The sequence below is a fragment of the Sminthopsis crassicaudata genome, chromosome 2 (genome assembly GCF_048593235.1).
Source record: "Sminthopsis crassicaudata isolate SCR6 chromosome 2, ASM4859323v1, whole genome shotgun sequence".
Lineage (NCBI taxonomy): Eukaryota > Metazoa > Chordata > Mammalia > Dasyuromorphia > Dasyuridae > Sminthopsis > Sminthopsis crassicaudata.
Window position 1 is genome coordinate 542,962,582 of NC_133618.1, and position 19,672 is coordinate 542,982,253.

Sequence of the window (19,672 nt, forward strand, 5' to 3'; positions counted from 1 at the left end):
GCAATACTACTACTAAGTCTGTATCCCAAAGAGATCATAAAAAAGGGAAAAGGACCCACATGTTAAAAAAAAAATATTTATGGCAGCTCTTTTTGTGGTGGCAAAGAATTGGAAATTAAAGGGATGTCCATCAACTAAGGAATGGCTGAACAAATTGTGGTTTAGGAATGTAATGGAATACCATTGTTCTATAAGAAATTATGAGTAGGCAGATTTCAGACAAAGCTGGAAAGACTCATAAACTGATATATAGTAAAATGAGAGAAACCAAGAGAACATTGTTCATAGTAACAACAATATTGTACAATGATCTATTTTGATTGGCTTAGCTCTTTTCAGCAATACAGTGATCTAACACAATTCCAGAAGATTCAAAATGGAAAATGTTATCCATATCCAGCAAAAAAAGTAGAATCTGAACACAGATCAAAGCATACTGTTTTCATTTTTTTTCCTTTCTCATGATTTTTGTTTTGATTATTCTTTCACAACATGATTAATGTGGAAAAGTGTTTTATATGATTGAACATGTATAGCCTATATCAGGTTACTTGCTATCTTGGGGAATGGGAGGAGAGGAAGGAAGGAGGAAAGAAACTGGAAATCAAAATCTTATAAAAGTAAATATTGAAAATTAAAAAAAAGAAAAATTACATTGTTCCTTCAAAAAATAGTTCCTCCAACTTTTCCTCAAATTTTTAATAAATATTAGTGTCGCCTCTAATTATGTCTCCCTCCTCCACTACCTCTTGAAGTTAGCCATTTCTACCCCCTATAATACAATTTCCTTTATACTTTCTCTCTCCTTTAGTCAAATTTTGTCCACATTACTTTATTAAAATTGGTCACACTAAAGTGTTCTCAGTCAACTAAGCAAAAGGCATCTCCTTCATTCTCATTTTTTTTTATATCTCTGCTTCAGTAATAAACTTTTTTTTTATAATGCTCTTCTCTTTAGATACTTTTTTTAAAAAGTACCTTCATGTTTTGAGGTTTCATAGTTTTTGCCCCTCTCAGATGATTCTTGTAATATGCCTTTAATCATTCTTCCTCTAAATTTTCCTATTGATATTGGAGCTCTCCCATAGATAGGGCTTTAAGTAGAGAATAAGAAATTAGAATGTACCTATCTGTCATTGTATGTTGGTGAGGTAAAGCTTGCTGAATATGAAAGTAGAGAAGGAATGAATTTCATTTGCTTTGCTATCATTGCCTAAATGTGGACTCATCTTGTATTTGCTAATACTCCCAGATCTGATTGATTCAGAAGAACCTAATTGTATGAACTAATACAGAGTGAAGTGAGCAGGACCAAGAGAACATTTTTTATATAACGATAATGTAAAGGAAAATTGTTTTCAAATCTATAAGAAGTGATCAATGCAAGACTCTAAAAAGCTAATGATGAAATAAGTTTCCCATCTCTTGACAGAGAGGCAATGAACTAGAGAGACAAAAAGATACTTTAAATTGGCAGACATGGCCAAATGTGTGGATTTGTGCCAACTGTATTTTTTTGACATAAGGGAAAAAATTTGAAAAGGAGGGAGGAGAATTATAGAGAGGAGAGAGAACTGGATAAGTTCTCATAGAAATGATAAAAGAAAGAAAGAAAAGAATATTATCAATGAAAATTTTTAAATGCTCAGAAAAGTGTAGAAAGAAACTCAGAAGGGAATATCAACAAGCAGCATTCTTAGTACTATTATATTAAATTTTATTATACTTAAAATGTGTAATAAAGGTTTACTACTTCATATATAATGCTTTTATATTAAAATTCTCACATTTATCCATCATTAAATATGAAAAAGAAGTCTCATGTCTACTTTAGATAAGATGCTTTATATCTTATACTTGTGGAATTGATTTTTTTAAACAAAGGAGTAAGAATTTATACTTGTCCCTACTAAATAGCATCTGTATAGATCTATCTAGCCTGTCAGGATCTTTTTTTTTTCTTATTCTCTTTGTCAACTGATATGTTAGCCATTCTTCTTAGTTTTGAGTTCCCCTTTTGTCAAAAGTAGAAAATGAGAGAGATAAGAAAGCAAGAGAAATGAGATGACAGTGAAAGGTAAAGCATATGCATCTGCTCAACAAATAGAATATAGATTTAAATTGACTCATGACTCCCAGATAGAACTTTCTTTTTGCCTCAAACTATACTCATATTTACTTATACTTGGCATGGTGTATTATGGTTGTATTGTTCCTTTTGAGAGTGAACAATTAGAAAAAGGAAGCAGTGATCAAAAATAGTGTGCAGGACATGAATTAAGAAGTTACTACAGACTAATTATATTTCCTTTTTTTTTTTTTTTTTTGACTGGAATATTTAGGGAATGCTATGCCTAACTAGGTGGCACAGTGGATGGAGTCTCAGACTGGAAGTCAGAAAGACATCTTGCTGAGTTTGAATCCAGCCTCAGACACTTGTAATTGCATGACCCTATCAAAACATATGAACAAACAATTTTCAGATGAAGAAATTAAATTACTGCTCTATAGAGTCCTATCATTCCCCAACCTGAAATTCTCTGCTTAACTACTTGTGGGCCATTTTGTTATGGTCACACCTGTGAGGTGGTTCATTGGATCAGTGGAGGTATCCAGTAATAACGCTGGCTCTCTTATACAGTACTCATCTTTTCCACAGGCCTAACAATCCAAACCTAACCCTGCAGTTCTGTACAACACATTAAGGTTACCAACAACACATCTCCAGGAACAGCCAGACCTGTTCACAGTGGATAATCTCACTGGTGCCAGAGTCAAGAGGACCTGAGTTCAAATTTGACCTCAGAGACTTACTAATTGTGTGATTCTGAGCAAGTCCCTAATCCTGATTGCCCTAAAACAACCAAACACAAACCTGGTAGACATCTACCATCTAAGTGCATAATATGGCAAATTGGTCCTTAATGGGACAGACAGATATAGTCCTATAAAAAAATGTTCTAAATCATTATTGATCAGAAAAATGCGAAGTAAGACAATTCTGAGGTGCTACTACATACCTTTCAGATTGGCTAAAATGACAGGAAAAGATAATGATGAATGAGGGAGAAGATGTGGGAAAACTGGAACACTAATGCATTGTTGGTGGAGTTGTGAACTGATCCAACCATTTTGGAGAGTAATTTGGAACTATGCCCAAAAGGCTATCAAACTCTGCATATTATTTGATTCAGCAGTGTTCTACTGGGACAAAGAGATAATAAAAAGGGGGAAAAAGCCTATCTATATATGCAAAAATGTTTGTAGCAGCCCTTTTTGTAGTGGCAAGAAACTAGAAACTGAGTGGATGCCCATCAGTTGGAAAATGGTTGAATAAGTTATAATATATGAATGTTATGGAATATTATTGTTCTGTAAGAAACGATCAGCAGGGTGATTTCAGAGAGGCTGGAGAGACTTATATGAAATGTTGCTAAGTGAAATGAGCAGAACCAGGAGATCATTGTACCCAGCAACAGCATGATTAAATAATGATCAATTTTGACAGACATGACTCTTTTCAACAGTGAAGTGATTCAGGATGGTTTCAATGATCTTGTGATGGAGAGAACCATCTACACGCAGAGAGAGAACTGTGGGGACTGAGTGTGCATCACAACACAGTATTTTCACTTTTTCATTATTGCTTGCTTGTCTTTTGTTTTCTTTCTAATTTTTTCCTTTTTTTATCTGATTTTTCTTATGCCCCATGATAATTATGGAAATATGTATAGAAGAACTGCACATGTTTAACATATTTGATTACTTGCTATCTAGGGGAGGGAGTGGGGGGAGGGAAAATTTGGAACACAAAGCTTTGCAAAGATGAATGTTGAAAATTATCTATACATATGTTTTGAAAATAAAAAGCTTTATTAAAAAAAAAACCCAACTATGTGACCCTGGACAAATCACTTAATTGTAAAATAAATGTAAAATGATCTAGAGAAGGAAATGGCAAACTGCTCCAGTATCTTTGCCAAGAAAACACCAAATTGGTCATTTGCCTAGATTTTAGTAAAACTTTAGTTAGTCTTTCTTGTTATTTTTCTGAGGAAATGTGGAGAAATTTAGATTAGTTGATAATTCAATTAGGTGTGTTCCAAAATGGTTGAATGGTCAGACTAAAGAGAAGTTATGAATGATTCCAACTGAGTTTAGAAGGTCTATATGGTCTGCAAGTAAATATCCCAACAATTCAAGATTGGCTTTGTGCTATTTATAACTTTTTTTTTTTTTTTTTTTGCCAAAGACAGCATGATTATATTACAGATGATAAATGCAGATGGCAGCTAATATACTGGATGACATTTAGTATCCAAAAAAATCCAGTCTTGGTCAGACTGGAACTGGAACACATTGAGTGGGGTCCAGTAAGGTAGAAATTTAATAGGATAAATGTAGTCATGTACTCGGATTTAAAAAAAAATATTAATTTAAATAATTATAGTTTATCTGAAAAAAATCTTAGCATTCTCATCAATTGCAAGTCTAAATATATATATATATATATACATATATATATATATATGTCTTTAGGATGATGTGGCAACCAAGAAAGTTCATGTATTTTATATCATATTAAGAGTTGCATATTGTTCAAGACTTAAAAGAAGGTGATAATCTTACTGTTCTCTGACCTAATTAGACACTATGTTTAATTAGGAAGAGCATTCCACATATGAAGGACAACCATTGAAAATGACCAGATCAGAAGATTGAGTGTCTTGTACTTGGAACAGCAAGGAGGTCAATATTAATGGATCAAAGAGCATATAGTAGGGTGAAGGTACACTGGAAAGAGAGGGAAGGGGGTAATTTATAAAGGCTTTGAAAGTTAAACAGAAGAGTTTTCATTTGATCCTGGAGGCAATAAGAAACAACTAGAATTTATTGAGTGGAAAGGAGGAATGACATGGTCAGACCTATGCTTTAGGAAGATTATTGACATCTGAGTAGAGAATGGCCTGGAATAGAAAAGAGTTATGGTAGGTGGATCAATCAGCAGGCAATTATCTTCCAGGACAGAGGAGAAGAGGGCCAGTATTGGCAGCAGAATCATAGGACAGAAGAAGAGGTATTTGAGAGATGTTATAAAGGAAAATTCAACAGGCCTTGGTAACAGATTGGATATGGGAGTTATTGAGGAGGTGAGAGAGAGTAAGGAGCCAAGGAACTGAGAGAATGGTAGTACCTTCAGCAGTAACAGGAAAGTTAGGAAGGAGGTTTCCCCTAGTTTAGGGGAAACAATGAGTTCAGTTTGGGGTATATTGAGTTTTAAGATATTTACTGGATATGTGTAGTATCCATACTTAGTGCAAATAATGCACTAAGTGCAAGATGACTAAAAGTCCGTTGGATATGTAAGATTTGAGGATAGCAGAAAGAGTAGGACAGGATAAGTAGTTTTCAGAATTTTCAGCAAAGAGATACTAATTAAGCCTCTGAGAGCCTACAAGATCACCAATGTAGAAGGAGATCAGAAAAGGACTCAGGAGAGAGCCCTGTAAAATGCCCTGAGAGTTAAATCGTGATTGAAGAATTGCTTGTTCTCCCCAAGCCACTGACAATAATCTTTTAACTTATCTTTTTCTGTAAGGTTCTTCAATCATTACACTTCCCTTGTAAGGAGTTTTAAGGCTCAAGAACAATTTAAAGGTTTGTAACATACCATAATCCCAGTTATTTCATTTGACCTGGCAAGACCCCTAGCCCACAAAAGGTCCACTTCACTTTCATTTATTCTCATGTACATCTAGTTGTTCTTGCTATAACAATTGAGTCATCAAATATTCTAGCCATCATTTAGAATCTTGATTGTTATATTTATCTAAATCTTAAATACTATCTTTCTATTTCAATATTACATTAAAGGAAACAGTCTTATTATATTTTAGTCCCTTCAATGCACTTTAATACTCCAGCCAAACTGGCTTCCTACTATTCTTCACACATGACATTTCACTACCATTTTCATGCCTTTGTACTAGCTGACTCCTATGCCTGAAATGCCTTTCTTCCCCACACCTCTGCTTCTTGGAATCTCTGATTTCTTTCAAGAGACACCTTCTGCATGAAATCTTTTCTTATTCCCTGTGATGTTATTGCTCCTTGTACCACCCCTTCCCCACAGGAACTCTTATATCGGTTTTCTATGTGTTTGATATTTTGTATATGCTTAAATAGGCACAGGATAATTCCCCCTGTAGAATATAAACTTGAGGACAAGAACTATTTCCTTTTAGTCTTTTTATCCCCTATCACCTAGCACGGTACTTGACACACAATAGCTGCATAATAAATGCTGACTGATTAATTGTTCAGGTTCTATTCCAACAGAGGACAAACTGGTAGGCATCCAAATGATGGGAATACTTTGAGTAGGATCCTAGTCATGGACTTGAAATGCATTGCCCAAGAAAAAGTCTGGTTAAGTTTGAAAGAGTTAAAAAACAGAAAGCTAACAACCAAGTGAAATGATTTTAAGGCCACAGTGAGGGAGGTGTGATCTGTATCTGTGAAGAAAATATTTTATACCAATGAAATTACAGATCTTTCAAAGACTATCAAATGTGTCAAGCACTGTGCTAAGCACTTAGGATACCAAGAAAGGCAAAAATATGGTGTTCCCTGCCCTCAAGAAGTTCACATTCTAATGGAAAAAAAAATCATGCAAAACCAATACATATATGTCTATATTTATGCATGTGTAAACATACATGTATATGTATAAACACACAAGATAAATATAATATATTTATATAATAATAACAAGATATAATATAAATGTGTTTTTCTACTTTTTAGGGAAGATTATCTATAAACCTTTACTAACATTCATTTTCTTGGCTTCCTAAAATCTTTTCTAAAGACTAAGCTGAATCTACAAAATCACAGAATAAATTTTGGAGCTAGAAAGGATTAGAGATTATCTATCTATTCATATCACCTTGCTTTACATAATATGGAAATAAGACTTAGATGCAAATATTTTGCTCAACTTGGTTTGTTTTTTTTAGAATTTATCAACCAAACAATAATTTATTAAGTACTATATGTTAGGCACTAGAGATACAAAGATGAAAGTGGATTCTGCACTTAAGGAGTTTATATATTATATCTAAATAATATGTAGATATATTGATCTAAACAATGATGATATTTAGAAAAGGGGGAACCTACAAATAGGAGAGTCAGGAAAGGCTTCTCATAAAGCACTCACTGGTGCTTACAGTGAGTCTCAAAGAAAATGAGAATTCTAAAGTGTGGGAATGATGTAGGAGTGAGTTCTAGGAATGAGTGATGGTTAATTTAAAGGTTCAGAGACAGAAAATTATTAAACGATTTGTATGAGAAATAGTAAGAAGCCCAGATTTACTGGCCTGGAGAATGTATGAAGGGAGTAATAAGGCAAAAAGGGCAGGTTAGAACTGGGTTGTGAAGAAATTTTAAAGGAGTTTACATTTCTTCCTTGAAATGAGAAAAATGCAGAATTTTATATCTCATAGTTTCTACCTTTTCTACTTTTAAAATCCTCTGCTTTCCCTAAGAAGTTTAAGTATTTAAGTATTTAAGAAGCATTAAATGGCACTAAATAGCATTATGGTTTTTGTAAAGATTTAAAAAAATAACTGGTATACTCATTACAATTACAATCATTCACTGGGATTCAGTTAAGTGAAGAAGCTCTCATTTCAAGTGAGAGACTTCAAAAAATCTCAGCCTAAATTTCTAGAATTGTGATTTTCTATTGATTAGACCATAATTCTATTTTAAAAACTTTAATGTCATTTTATCATTATGTCTATCATCTACAGAGTATTCTGTAAAGTAGCAAAATCATAATTACTGAGTATCAAATCTGAGTACTACCTTATCCACACCAAAAGCTTTAAATGGCCACAGGATTAAAACATACCACTGCAAGGAAAGATCAAAACATTTATTTTGGGCATGATATATAGTCTTTTAAAAAACCACTATCGATAAGTTTATTGTGCTAGAATTTCTTTTGTATTTCCTATAATACCTGATCAGATCATAAAACACAACTGTTTCCAGTAAGGTCCCTTTAAATTTGTTGGCCTTTGCCAAAATTAATACCAAACTTAGCTGTTATACTTGATTTGTAGGATACTAGATCTATCATAGACCTTTCTCAGAGTTTAAGAGGAAGTTGGATTTTAGCCAGCATTGGCCTATGGCCAATAAAAAATGTCATGATTGGTCTGTTGGGAAACTTGTAAGCAAAAGAAATTATTCCACACCCAATAAAGACGGTTGTTTTTGTTGTGCCAGCCCTTTGCCTTCTGAGGTTTTCTGCTAGTTATAATACAATGACAACATTAAGAAATGTATTAAGTGTCTATGCTATAGAAGGCAGTGTGCTAGTCACAATACCATTTCAAAAAAAAGAAAAAGAAAGAAAGAAAGAAACAGTCCTTTCTTCTTGGAGAAGCTAAACAGGGAAAAAAGAACACATGTAAGAAAATTCAGTGTGTATATTTGATATAGACACATATATATGTACATATGAATACACATATATGCAATATGCACATAAATATATAGCATACAAATATATATTATAAAAATAATTGAAACAACAAATAAAAGTGCCTGCCATCAAACAATTTATAGTCCATGAAAAATATAAGTACTAAAACTGGAACATCTAGTATTAAAGATCTACACAATATGATAATTACTGAAGTGATGTAAACTCTTTATGGAAATGTGTTTTAAAGGATTGCATGTATTTAATCTATATCTGATTGCTTGATATCTTGGGGAGGGAAAGGTAAGAAAAATTTGGAACACAAAATCTTACAAAATGAATATTGCATTCCTATTTTAAATTCCACCTAATCAGTGCATAATTTTTGTGATATAGTATTATAATCTCTTTGCAAGTATTTTATTTAATTTTTTTGCATCAATCTCCATTAAGGAGATTTTTACGCTCTCTGATTTAGGTATCAAAACCATATTTGTGTCATTAGAAGGAATTTATCAGGACTTCTTTATTTATTTTTCAAATAGTTTACAAAGTATTAGGATTAATTGTTCCTTAAATGTTTAGTAGAATTCACTTGTAAATCCATCTGCTCCTATTTTTTTCCTTAGGGTGCTCATTTATACTTTATTCCATTTCCTCCCCATCCATGATGGGATTATTTAAATATTTTATTTCCTCTTCTATTAATTTGGGCAGTTTATATTTTTGTAAATATTCATCCATTTCATTTAGATTGTCATTCTTATTGGCATATAATTGGGTAAAATAATTGCTTAGCTTTTACATTCACCCTTTTCATTTTTGATACAAGTAATTTGATTTTCTCCTTTCTTTTTTAAAAAGTCAAATTAACTAATGCTTTATCTATTTAAAATGATTTCCCCCCATAAAAACAGCTCCTACCTTTAATATTTTAATGATTTTTAAATTTTTAATTTCATTAATTTTTACTTTGATTTTTTTCATAATTTCAAATGTGACATTTAATTGAGGATTTAAAATTTGTTCTTTTTTTTTTTTTAGTTTTTGTAATTATATGACCAATTTATTGATCTGTTCTTTCTTTTATTGATGTACACATTTAGAGATATAAAATTTCCCCTATGTACTGCTTTGCCTGCCTCCAATAAATTTTGGAATGTTGTCTCATTGTTTTTATTTCCTTTATTGGAATTATTGATTCTCTGATTTATTCTTTGACTCATTCTTTAGGATTCTTTAGTTTCCAATTAATTTTTGATTTATGCTTCCTCAGCTCTTTATTAAATGTACTTTTTATTGCATTATAATCTAAAAGGAGTAAATTTAATGTTTATGATTTTTCTACATTTGGTTATGAAGTTTTTATATGCTGATACATGATCAATTTTTTTGTGAAAGTACCATGTGCAGCTAATAAAGTAGTAAACTCCTTTCTATACTCATTCAGTTTCCCCCAGAGGCCTATCATAACTAACTTTTCTAAGATTCTATTCAGCTCTTTGACTTCTTTCTTGTTTACTCATAAAATGAATAGACTTATCTAGCTCTCAGAGGAAAAAGTTGAGGTTCCCCTGGTATAGGTTTAGTATTTCTTTTTATAATTCATTTAACTTTTTATTTAAGAATTTAAATACTATGCCATTTGGTGCATATTTGTGTGGTCTTGATATTACCTCATTACCTATGGTTCCTTTTAGCAAAATATCTCTGGGTTTATCCTTTTAATTAAGTCTATTTTTGCTTTTGCTTTGTTGGAGATCATGATAGCTATCTGTACCTTTTTCACTTCAGCTAAAATATAATCAATTAGCTCCTGCCCCTTATTTTAATTCTGTGTGTGTATCTCTATTTCTTGTGTGTTTCTTGTAAACAGAATATTGTTGGATTCTAGTATCTAATCCATTTTGCTATCTGCTTCTGTTTTATGGGTGAGTTCATCCTATTCACATTCAGTTATGTTTACTACCTGTTCATTTCTCTCCATCCTATTTCCTCCTCCTCCTTCTTTCTCCTCTTTCAGCTCCCTTCCTCCCTCTCTCCCTCTCCTTCTCCCTCTCCTCCTCTTTCTCCCTTTCCCTTTCTCCTCTCCTCTTCTCTTTTTTCCTCCCCCAAGTCCATTCCCCCCATATACATACACACACACACACATATATATATATATATATATATATGTAAATATATATATATATATTTCCCCTCTTTGAACCAAGGTAGTTGTTTTGACTTCACTTTCTCCTTCTGAGTTTGTATCTTGAGCTTCTCTGTCACCATAGTAGATTTTTATGGTCAGGTTCTTTTGTTGTTGTTGTTGTTGTTTGCTCATTTTTGGCCCTATTTCTTGATTTTGAACTTTGTATTAAAGATGAGCTCTGTTCCTGATATAGAGAAGAGGTACTGTCTCAAGCTTCAGACTTTTTTACACTGCTGTTTTCAGAGCTAGTTCTGGGAATTTGGAGATTTTCAGAGTTTCTTAGGTGAAGTGATCTGGCAAGAGGTAGTCATTTCTCTACTGTTCTTTTCTCAAGAAGAGCTCCTGGTGCCTTGGGACAGGAATATACTGTTCCTCAAAGTCCCTGATTTCTTTATAACTAAAATTGATACTGCACCTCAGAGTTTTTCTACTTTCTCCTTGATTGAAAGTGCTCCTCCTCTTCCTTGAATTATGGCCCAGTAGTTGTTGTAGGCAATGGAGTTACCAAGTAGTCTCTGATCCTATGTCTAGTGCTAACACAGGGGTCCCCTGTAATTTCTTTCTGACCAATTACCAGGCTCCCTTACTCTGTCTGGTGAGCTTCTGAAGTTGCTCCTACTTCTGTCATCACCCCCTAGTCTACCAGTGGCATTTCATGTACTGGGTCAGCCTCCACTGGTGTCACATTTGTTATTTCCAATCTTTCCAATCTTCAATCTGTTAGGCTGGAAGAATGTCTCATCCTGACCTTTTGTTAGCTCTGCCATTCCAGAATTTCATGTGAAGCATTTTTTAAAAAATTATTTGGAGAGGAATGTTGGGAGAGCTCAGCTAAGTAGTTTTTCTATTCTGACACCTTGGCTCCATCCTCAGAAATCAGAAAATTGGACCTGAGTTCAAATTTGGCCTCAGATACTAATGCTTCCTGGCTATGTGACCCTAGGAAAGTCACCTAACTCTAATTGCTTCAGAAAAAAAAAAAAAAAAAAAAAAAAGGCTAGAAAGATAGTGTGGAAGAATTTACCTTTAATGGAAAAGAAGGGGCTAGGGTTGTGGGGAGCTTCCTGAAGATGATCAAAAGCTATTTATTTACTGTGTGCCATTTGAGGTGAATCTTAAAAGAAGCCAGAAAAGGCCAAAAGACTGAGGAGGGAGAGAGTGTGGAGAGAATGTGCTTGGATACGGCACATCCTGGAGAAATGGAATATTGATCCTTATGTGAGGAACAGCAAGTAGGTCAAATTAGCTTAATCACAGTGCGGATAGAGAGATACAAAATGCAAGAAGATCAGAAAGGTAAGAAGAGATCAGGCTCTAATATCCTTTAAATGACAGAGAAATTTAATATTTGATCCTTGAAGTTAAAGGAGCTTCTGGTATTTGCTGAGTGCATGGATGACATGTCAGGTTCTACATGTTAGTAAGATCAGTTAGGCAGATGAATGGAAGATGGCCTGAAATAGGGTGAGACTTGAGGCAATAAAATCAATGGGATGCAATGCAATAGTACAGGTAAAAGGTGATTAGGGGATGGTACAAAGAGAGAGAGGGAGGAATTGAGGATGACACTGAGATTGTCAACACATAGTAGGAATTTAAATACTTGTAGAATAATTTTATAACCATGATAACCCAGTGAAGCATTTAGGAGAAATATTGGTTATACCCTATCAGGAGATGAATAAATTAAGGCATTGAGAGGTTAAGTGACTTGCCTGTCACAGATTAAGTTAAAGATAAGGCTAGGACTAAAACCCAGAATTTTCTTGATGCTAGTTCTACCTTTCAGTGATATTCTGTGCAATGTAGCAGTTTAAAAAGGATACTTATTCAGTTTATAATTCAAAGATACAAATGCTGAACATCAAGTCAACATAGATAACAAACAAAAGTAACTGTTACCAAGACTGGAAGGAGACAGGAAATGATTGATGAGGAGGCATAGTGAGCCTCCCTTTGCCACTCCCCCTTTCATTAGAAATACCTACTGAACATTTTCCACCTGATTTTTCTTTTTGATCAAAGGAGGGCATTATTAAAATAAGGAACTCTGGTTATTTTCTCATTTGGTTCCTTGAAAACTATATTTAAAGTACGTGAGGTTTTTGTAGTTTACCATGTGTCATTTTGGCAGGTGTGCTATTTATTGAATAAGGTTTAAATATCCCTTTGTACCCTAATTCAGCTTGATGAGATAAACACACAGGCAATTTTCTGGCAGAGAATTACATCATTGTAATGAAGTCCATGGTTTGCTATATAGCCAAATGATCAAAGTAACTAAAAAATAGCAGTTCTCCGATCCAAAGGAGTGTAACTAGAAAATAGCCACTTGAAGAGTTATTGACCTTGGAATATAGTAGTACTTGAAGTAGACTGACATCCAGAAGAATAATTTTTATCTTTGAGGAGGGTGGGGAGCAAATCCACTCCAAATTAACCCTTACTCTTGAAATGACAGGGATTAATCTATTGTGAGGGGCTACATGAGCCAGAACTGGGAAATGAAAGTAGATTAGATTTTAGTGCAAATTGTCAGTCTCAAAGCCCTGACACCTTGGGAAAAAAAAATGAAACTTAAACGTAGGTCTTGGCAGGTGCTTGCTAGTTAGATTGTTTGCTTTGGTACACCATCCTCATCTGGGTCTTTACTGGGGAGGGGTGTTGTAAACTTAGAGGGGTTTTCTTGACTGCTTCTCCAGTCTGGATATGCTATTTGGGGATCAGTTACAGCATAGTTTGAATGGAATTTGGAAGCAAAAGATCTAAATGCAAGTCCTAGCTTTCTTTCTTGCTACCTCTGTGATCTTTGGCAAGTTACTACATTTTTCAGGGCTTCATTTCCTTCATGGATAAAATAAAGGACTTGTAGTAAATGATTCCTAACTTGCTTTTCAATTCTAAAAATCATATGGGAGTCCTACTTATTCTATCTATAACTTATCTGATTGTAGTTGTCTACATATTATCTCCCCCATTAGATTATTAGCTCTTTGAAAGCCGGTTGTCTTTTACTTTAATTTGTATCCTCAGAGGTCAGTACAATGTCTTGGCACAGTGCTCAGCAAATGTTTATTGACTGTATGTCAGATTGCAGAGTCAGGGTCTATATTTGCCCTATATTTGTACATTTACCAATGTAATCCAAGAGGGCAATGCATCATAGCACATCCCAAAAGATAGTGGCAATTCCTTTCAAACCAATGCCAAATATTTTAACTCTCTGCAGGAAAGGTCCTTATCAATTTATTCTCTGGTTATTCAATTGAGAATTTAAGCTGTTTAGCTTTTATGTTATGTGTTTTTTTAGTCCCCTGACATTCAGTTTGAAAAATGTTCTTTTGAAGTTTAATCATTTTACTCACTTCTGATCTCTTCAGTTTTTTGATTTCCTAAGAATGAAAAAAATGTCCTCAAAGCATTAATGGCAATTGAACTCAGTTTAGATTCTCAATCCCCTCTTTATTGCTATGAATTTATTGAATGATTCAGTACTGAAAAGTAGATCCATCTAATTCTACAACTTTCTTTGTGACAATAATCACAATCTAATGTTATGAATATACTAAATTACCCTCACAACCACTACTTCCTTCCTATCTTTTCTCTTCTAGTGCTCATTTGAATTGTTGTTGCAGGACTGATTACATTTAATATTTAGCATGGTTTAGTGAAAAGAGTACTGAAATAGGAATCATTTTTGCCTCCAACTGTATGATTCTGGGCAAATCAAATCACCATATTTATTATTGTTATTAAAATAGCTCACAAAAGGCAGCTAGGTGGCTCACTAGATAGAGCACCACCCTGAAGTCAGGAGGATCTGAATTCAAATCTGATCTTAGATGCCTAACACTTCCTAGCTGTGTGACCCTAGGCAAGTCACTTAACCCCAATTGCCTCAGCCCCTCCCCCCAAAAAAGCTCTTTACGTGTGTTACCTCTTGATTATTGCAAGAACTTTATGAGATAGTTGATACTATTATCTCCTTTTTACAAATGAGGAAACTGAGGCTGAGAGAGGTTAATGTGCTCAAGGTCACATAGCTAATAAGTGTCTGATGCAGGATTAAAACTTGCTTCTTTCTTTCTTTTTTTTTTTTTTATCAGAAATCCTAATTCAAACAGTCACTATCCAACAAATACATTTTCTGCTATCTTACAAACAATATTTTATTAGCTTTTATATAGCACTTTGCATAGTATTAGTACTTTATTAGCATATAGTATATTTATAGTACTTTAGGGTTTACAAAACACCTTAGAAATCTTATTTTATCCTTACAAAAACCTGGGAAAGATTAATCAGTTAACAAACTTTTTTTTAAGAGCTTACTCTCCACATGCCAAGCACTGGCTAAATACAGGGGTTACAAAGAAAGGCAAAAACTTGCCTGGAAGGAACTTATAAGACAAGTCCTCAATGACAGCATGGAAACAAGGACATGCAAACAAGATACATACAGGATAAAATGGAGATAATATCAGAGGGAGCACTAGCATTAGATGGGATCACAAAAGCCTTCTTGTAGAAGGTTGGATGGTTGGATTTTAGCTGCAGCTTAAAACAGGGAAGTTACTAGGCAGAGATGAGGAAGGAAGGAATTCCCAGCATGAATGACAGTCACTAAAAATGAATCAAGACAGGATATAGTGTCTTAAGTGAGGAATAACAACAGTCCAGTGTCACTGGAGTGTTATTATTAACCCCATTTTACAGATGAAGAAACTGAGGCTGACAAGTTAAATGGCTTGTCCAGATTTCACATAGCTAAAAATGATAGGTAAAAACAATTATATAATGGTACTATGTGCCAGGCCCTGTAGTAAATGCTTTATAATTATTTCATTTAATCTTCATCACACTCTTGGAAGGTAGGTTCTCTTACTATCTTCATTTTACAGATGAGGAAACTGAGGCAGAGTTTAAGTGATTTGCTCAGAGTCCAGATAGCTGGTAAGGATCTGGGACAAGATTTGAATTCAGGTATTCTGGACTTTCAGCACAGTGCCTTGCACACAGTCAGTGCTTGAACTGAATTGATTTAACTCCAGATCCAGTCTACCCGCTATGCCACCTGTCATGAAGTTTAAAAAGCCAAACATATGTGTGTATGTCATAATATAATCAACATGGATGGCCAAACTATATATATGTAAATATGTAATATATATTGTGTATGTTAATGAGGTAATTGGGGTTAAGTGACTTGCCTAGGGTCACATAGCCAGGAAGTGTTAAGTGTCTGAGGTCGGATTTGAACTCAGGTCCTCCTGACTCCGGGGTCAAGGATACTCTGGCCACTGTGCCATCTAGCTGCTCCCAAGCTATATTTTTCCATGAGAACATAGCAGCTTCACCCACATAAGAGTGTCGTTTTTCAATAATGCCACAGGGGCGAAAAAGAGGTCCTTAATGTATCTGTCTACACATACAGCTGTGACTCAGAGGTCACTAGATCCAGACAGAAGCAGGCGAAAGCGACATTATCGGGGACAATGGCCATCCCCATTCTCCATTGGGCTCCTTTCTCCTGTTCTGCACTATGATGGATCACTTAGGAAAGATGGAGGGTATTTATAAGGACTATAACTTTCCTAAAGACTGGGACTCCGGGAGGCAGGACTTTCCCCCTGCATAATGACATCATTTGTTTGGGGCTGAGTCTTCCAGGAGCGCTTATATAAAAACAGCCCTAAGAGAGCTGAGAGCCTGAAGATCAATCCTGCTCGCCACAGTGCTCCAGCTGGGAGCACGTGGTATCTCTTCCTCCGCTTGTGCCAGGAGAGGCTCTTCACTGAGTGAGAAAAAAGGAAAATCCTGTGAACTACCTCCCCGGAGACAGCTTTCCCGATCATGCCAGCCCAGAGTTTTAGTGCAGCTGGTGCCACCGTGCTTATCCTTTTCTTAAAGGTGCAAACCTCTGTACCAGCACCACTTAATGGTAAAGTTTCTGCCTTTTTTTTTTTGTCTTTATTAACCTTCCTGAGCTCTTAGGTCTTGTGCATAGAATCACTGACTAGATAAATTACTGGAGGTCATATTAAATAGTCCAGTGAGCTCTTAGTCTCACCTAATGGGGGTGGAGAATAGTAATGTATAACCTAGAACAGCAAATAATTGTTATTTTTAGTTTTCCTTAGAATGTATGCTTGGGATGGTCAAGGCAGAAAGCAAATTTACTAATTATATTTTTATCATCTGTAATGTTAGAGTTAGTAATCATTCCCTGGATTGTACAGTGAACAAAAAAGTAACTTGGGAATGTGCTGACCAGTAGGGAGAAATTGCTATGAGACTTAAAATAGGTTATTCACGATCCACCTGCAGACAATAAAGAATTGACTAATGTTTTATGATGTTCTGAATACCAGAAGCAGGAAAACTGCATATTGGTTTGGGAGATCTCTGGGACGAGATTCATTCCCTTAGGGGAAGGATTTTCAAGCCACAGACTTCATTTAAAGATTGAGAGATGATGTATATTAGCCTCAATCATTATCTTCTCCTGAGTTGAATCGGTGCTGTGAGATTTAAAAGTTAAGACCTGAAGCTTAAGTCGTGAGCTCCAGGTATGGCTCAGTTCATTTTGCTGAACTGCCACATTATGGGGGGTGGGGTGGGGAGTGGGGGTGGAGAGGAGGGGTGTTAGCGGCGGCGATGGCACAAGTTTTAAGCTATTTTTGGAAGAAGAGAAAAAATACCAAACTTTGCCTGCTGGAGAGTGTGCAAGGTGGGGTGGGAGGTGGGGGTTCTCTTAAATGCCTGGGGTTAGTGCCTTTCTGGAGGAGAAGACTGACACTTATGGATAGCTCATGGATAATTCATGGGTATTTCATGGATAATTCATGATGGTTCATACCCAGTGTGGGGTATGCTCTGAGACCGTAAACCCGGGTCATTTGTGGGAGCTACAAATCCAGAGGATTTACGCCTGCTCCCGGCTAAGACATGCGGGATGTTTTGCTGGCTTGGCAGGGGAGCTAAAAATCACTTCAATTCCTTACCAGAAAGCTTACGTGCCTCCTTTCTCTCCGATCCATAGTAACTCTGAGATTGCCCTTAATGAAATTAAGGCATTGAATGCTTCATATTATCTTACGGTAAGAAAGAAACGGCAAGGAAGAAAAGAAATAATAAAGAAGTTTAAATGAAAAGTGGCAGAAGTTTAAATGTACTATGAGCGTTGGAATCTTGTTAACCCTTTCCCTCCTGCCTCAAGAAAACAGTAGTAAACTAGATCTATATTCAGTTTAGGGACTTCCCCCACTCCTTCTCTAACCCACCCAGGACAATAGACACAACTAGCTATTCATCAGTTCTTTTTATTCTCCCAACACCCTTGAAAGAAGGACCTTTACTCCTAGAGGGGCAGTTACCTTCCATTGCTCCTTTCGGCAACAAAAAACACTTTCCAAAGACTTTGAATGAATGGGGATCTGGGGGAGGGGAGAAAGAAGCCCAAGGGAAAGAGCTCTTCATCTCACACTCGTTAGCTGACTTTGATACTCATTTCCATTCACGAAACATATTTTTATATAGTTGCATCTCTCTCCCCTAGACTTCTCAGCTCTTTTAAAGCTTCAGGGAATAAGTTCCAATACACCGGCTTTCCCTCCTCTCTCCCAAATACCAATCCCACCTGTGGTATAAGACTAGACCGTGGGGATGGAGGTGGGGAAATGGAGGTTAGTATAAACTATGGTTTGTTCTCTAACTAGACTTCACAGTTTCTGATTCCTCCAGCTGCTAGAATTGGTGAATGTCAAAGAAAAATGCATGGGGGATGGTATGAGTGAGAAAGCAGTGAATAAAAGGTGAAATGTGAAGTCCTGGGCAAAGAAAGCCTTATATTATGGCTTTATATGGCTGGGGCAATTTTTTAATGAATTCTGCAGAGCCAAATCTTGTCTAGCCAAAACCAGTTTGTACTGTGTTTCAATGTGAGGAATTGAGTTTGCAGCTGGGCTGCTCTGCCTCAGCATAGAGTTACATCGAGAAAGTTCCTACAGTGGGTACAAGGAGCTCCAAATGCTCTAAACCCTGTGACCTGGATCTTTACAAATCAGGTTTTTTTTTTTTTTGTTTTTTGTTTTTTTTTCTCAAAACACACCCAGGACATTTTCCCTGCCCAGTCTGTATTGAGTTTGCAGGTTCAAACAGGCATTCAAGGTTGAATTACTCAAGCCTTCCTAAATCACTCAGATGACCTTTAGGATGGAAAAAAAATCTCCTACACAGAAGGCCCTACTAGTCTGAAGAAGCTAGCTTGATACTGGGATGAGAAATTTACCTCACCTGTTTTGTGGAGCGTCTGCCCTGTCCTTAGGCATGAGTTTGCCTGACAATCCAGGTGTATTCTTCCACATCTTATTTTCAGGGAGGAGGAGCAGCATCCCTTTTAAGGTTCTTTCAATAAGGACCTTAACAGTCTATTTCATCAGTACAGGTGTGTGTCAATTCTGGGACTGGTATATCACCTCAGAAAGCTAATTAGCTGGATATGGCATTGATTGGTATCTGTAAAAGTAGGCAAACCTAAACCCTGCTGACTCACTCCATATTAACTTTGATTTTTCATTAGGCTGACTGTGCTTCCTTTTCTGTACCCCACCCACTCCCAAATCTATCCAGGAACTGACAGTTATTCTTCTCCCACCACACCCTACTCACCCCCTTCCCCACCCCACACACCCCAAGAGCCTGAGAATCCCAAGACTCAGAGAGAAGACAACTCAAGAGGGCTGAGGGAATAGTTCAAATGTTACCTTCTTCATGAAGCTTTCTTTACCCTCACTTGATTGAAAAGGTGTATGGATGGATTTTAGGAGAAGTGGTTGTGGAGGAAACGGAGAAGGTGGCATAGGTTTATTATGCTGCTCTCTTCCAGTAGCCAGTTCCCAGTTTATCTCAGTTAATAAGCTGACTTCTATCCCTGACATGAGATGAGGTAAGAGCTCTCACTGAGATGTTTTTAGACA

At 35.8% G+C, this 19,672-nt stretch overlaps 1 protein-coding gene across 8 annotated transcripts in view; it reads left to right on the forward strand.

Annotated features, from left to right (window-relative positions):
* The window catches only part of CA12 (carbonic anhydrase 12), a 108,366-nt gene that overhangs the window by 13,940 nt on the left and 74,754 nt on the right, over positions 1–19,672 (forward strand). For 3 of the 8 annotated variants that reach the window (XM_074294884.1, XM_074294885.1, XM_074294887.1), the window contains exon 1: positions 16,405–16,635. The exons of 1 other annotated variant lie outside the window; for it this stretch is intronic. In XM_074294884.1, coding sequence (XP_074150985.1) covers positions 16,548–16,635 — 88 coding nt within the window. In that variant the 5' untranslated portion in view covers positions 16,405–16,547. Of the gene's footprint in view, positions 1–16,371; positions 16,647–19,672 lie in introns of those variants that run through there. 4 more of the 8 variants (XM_074294888.1, XM_074294891.1, XM_074294892.1 and 1 more) reach the window with 3 other exon arrangements.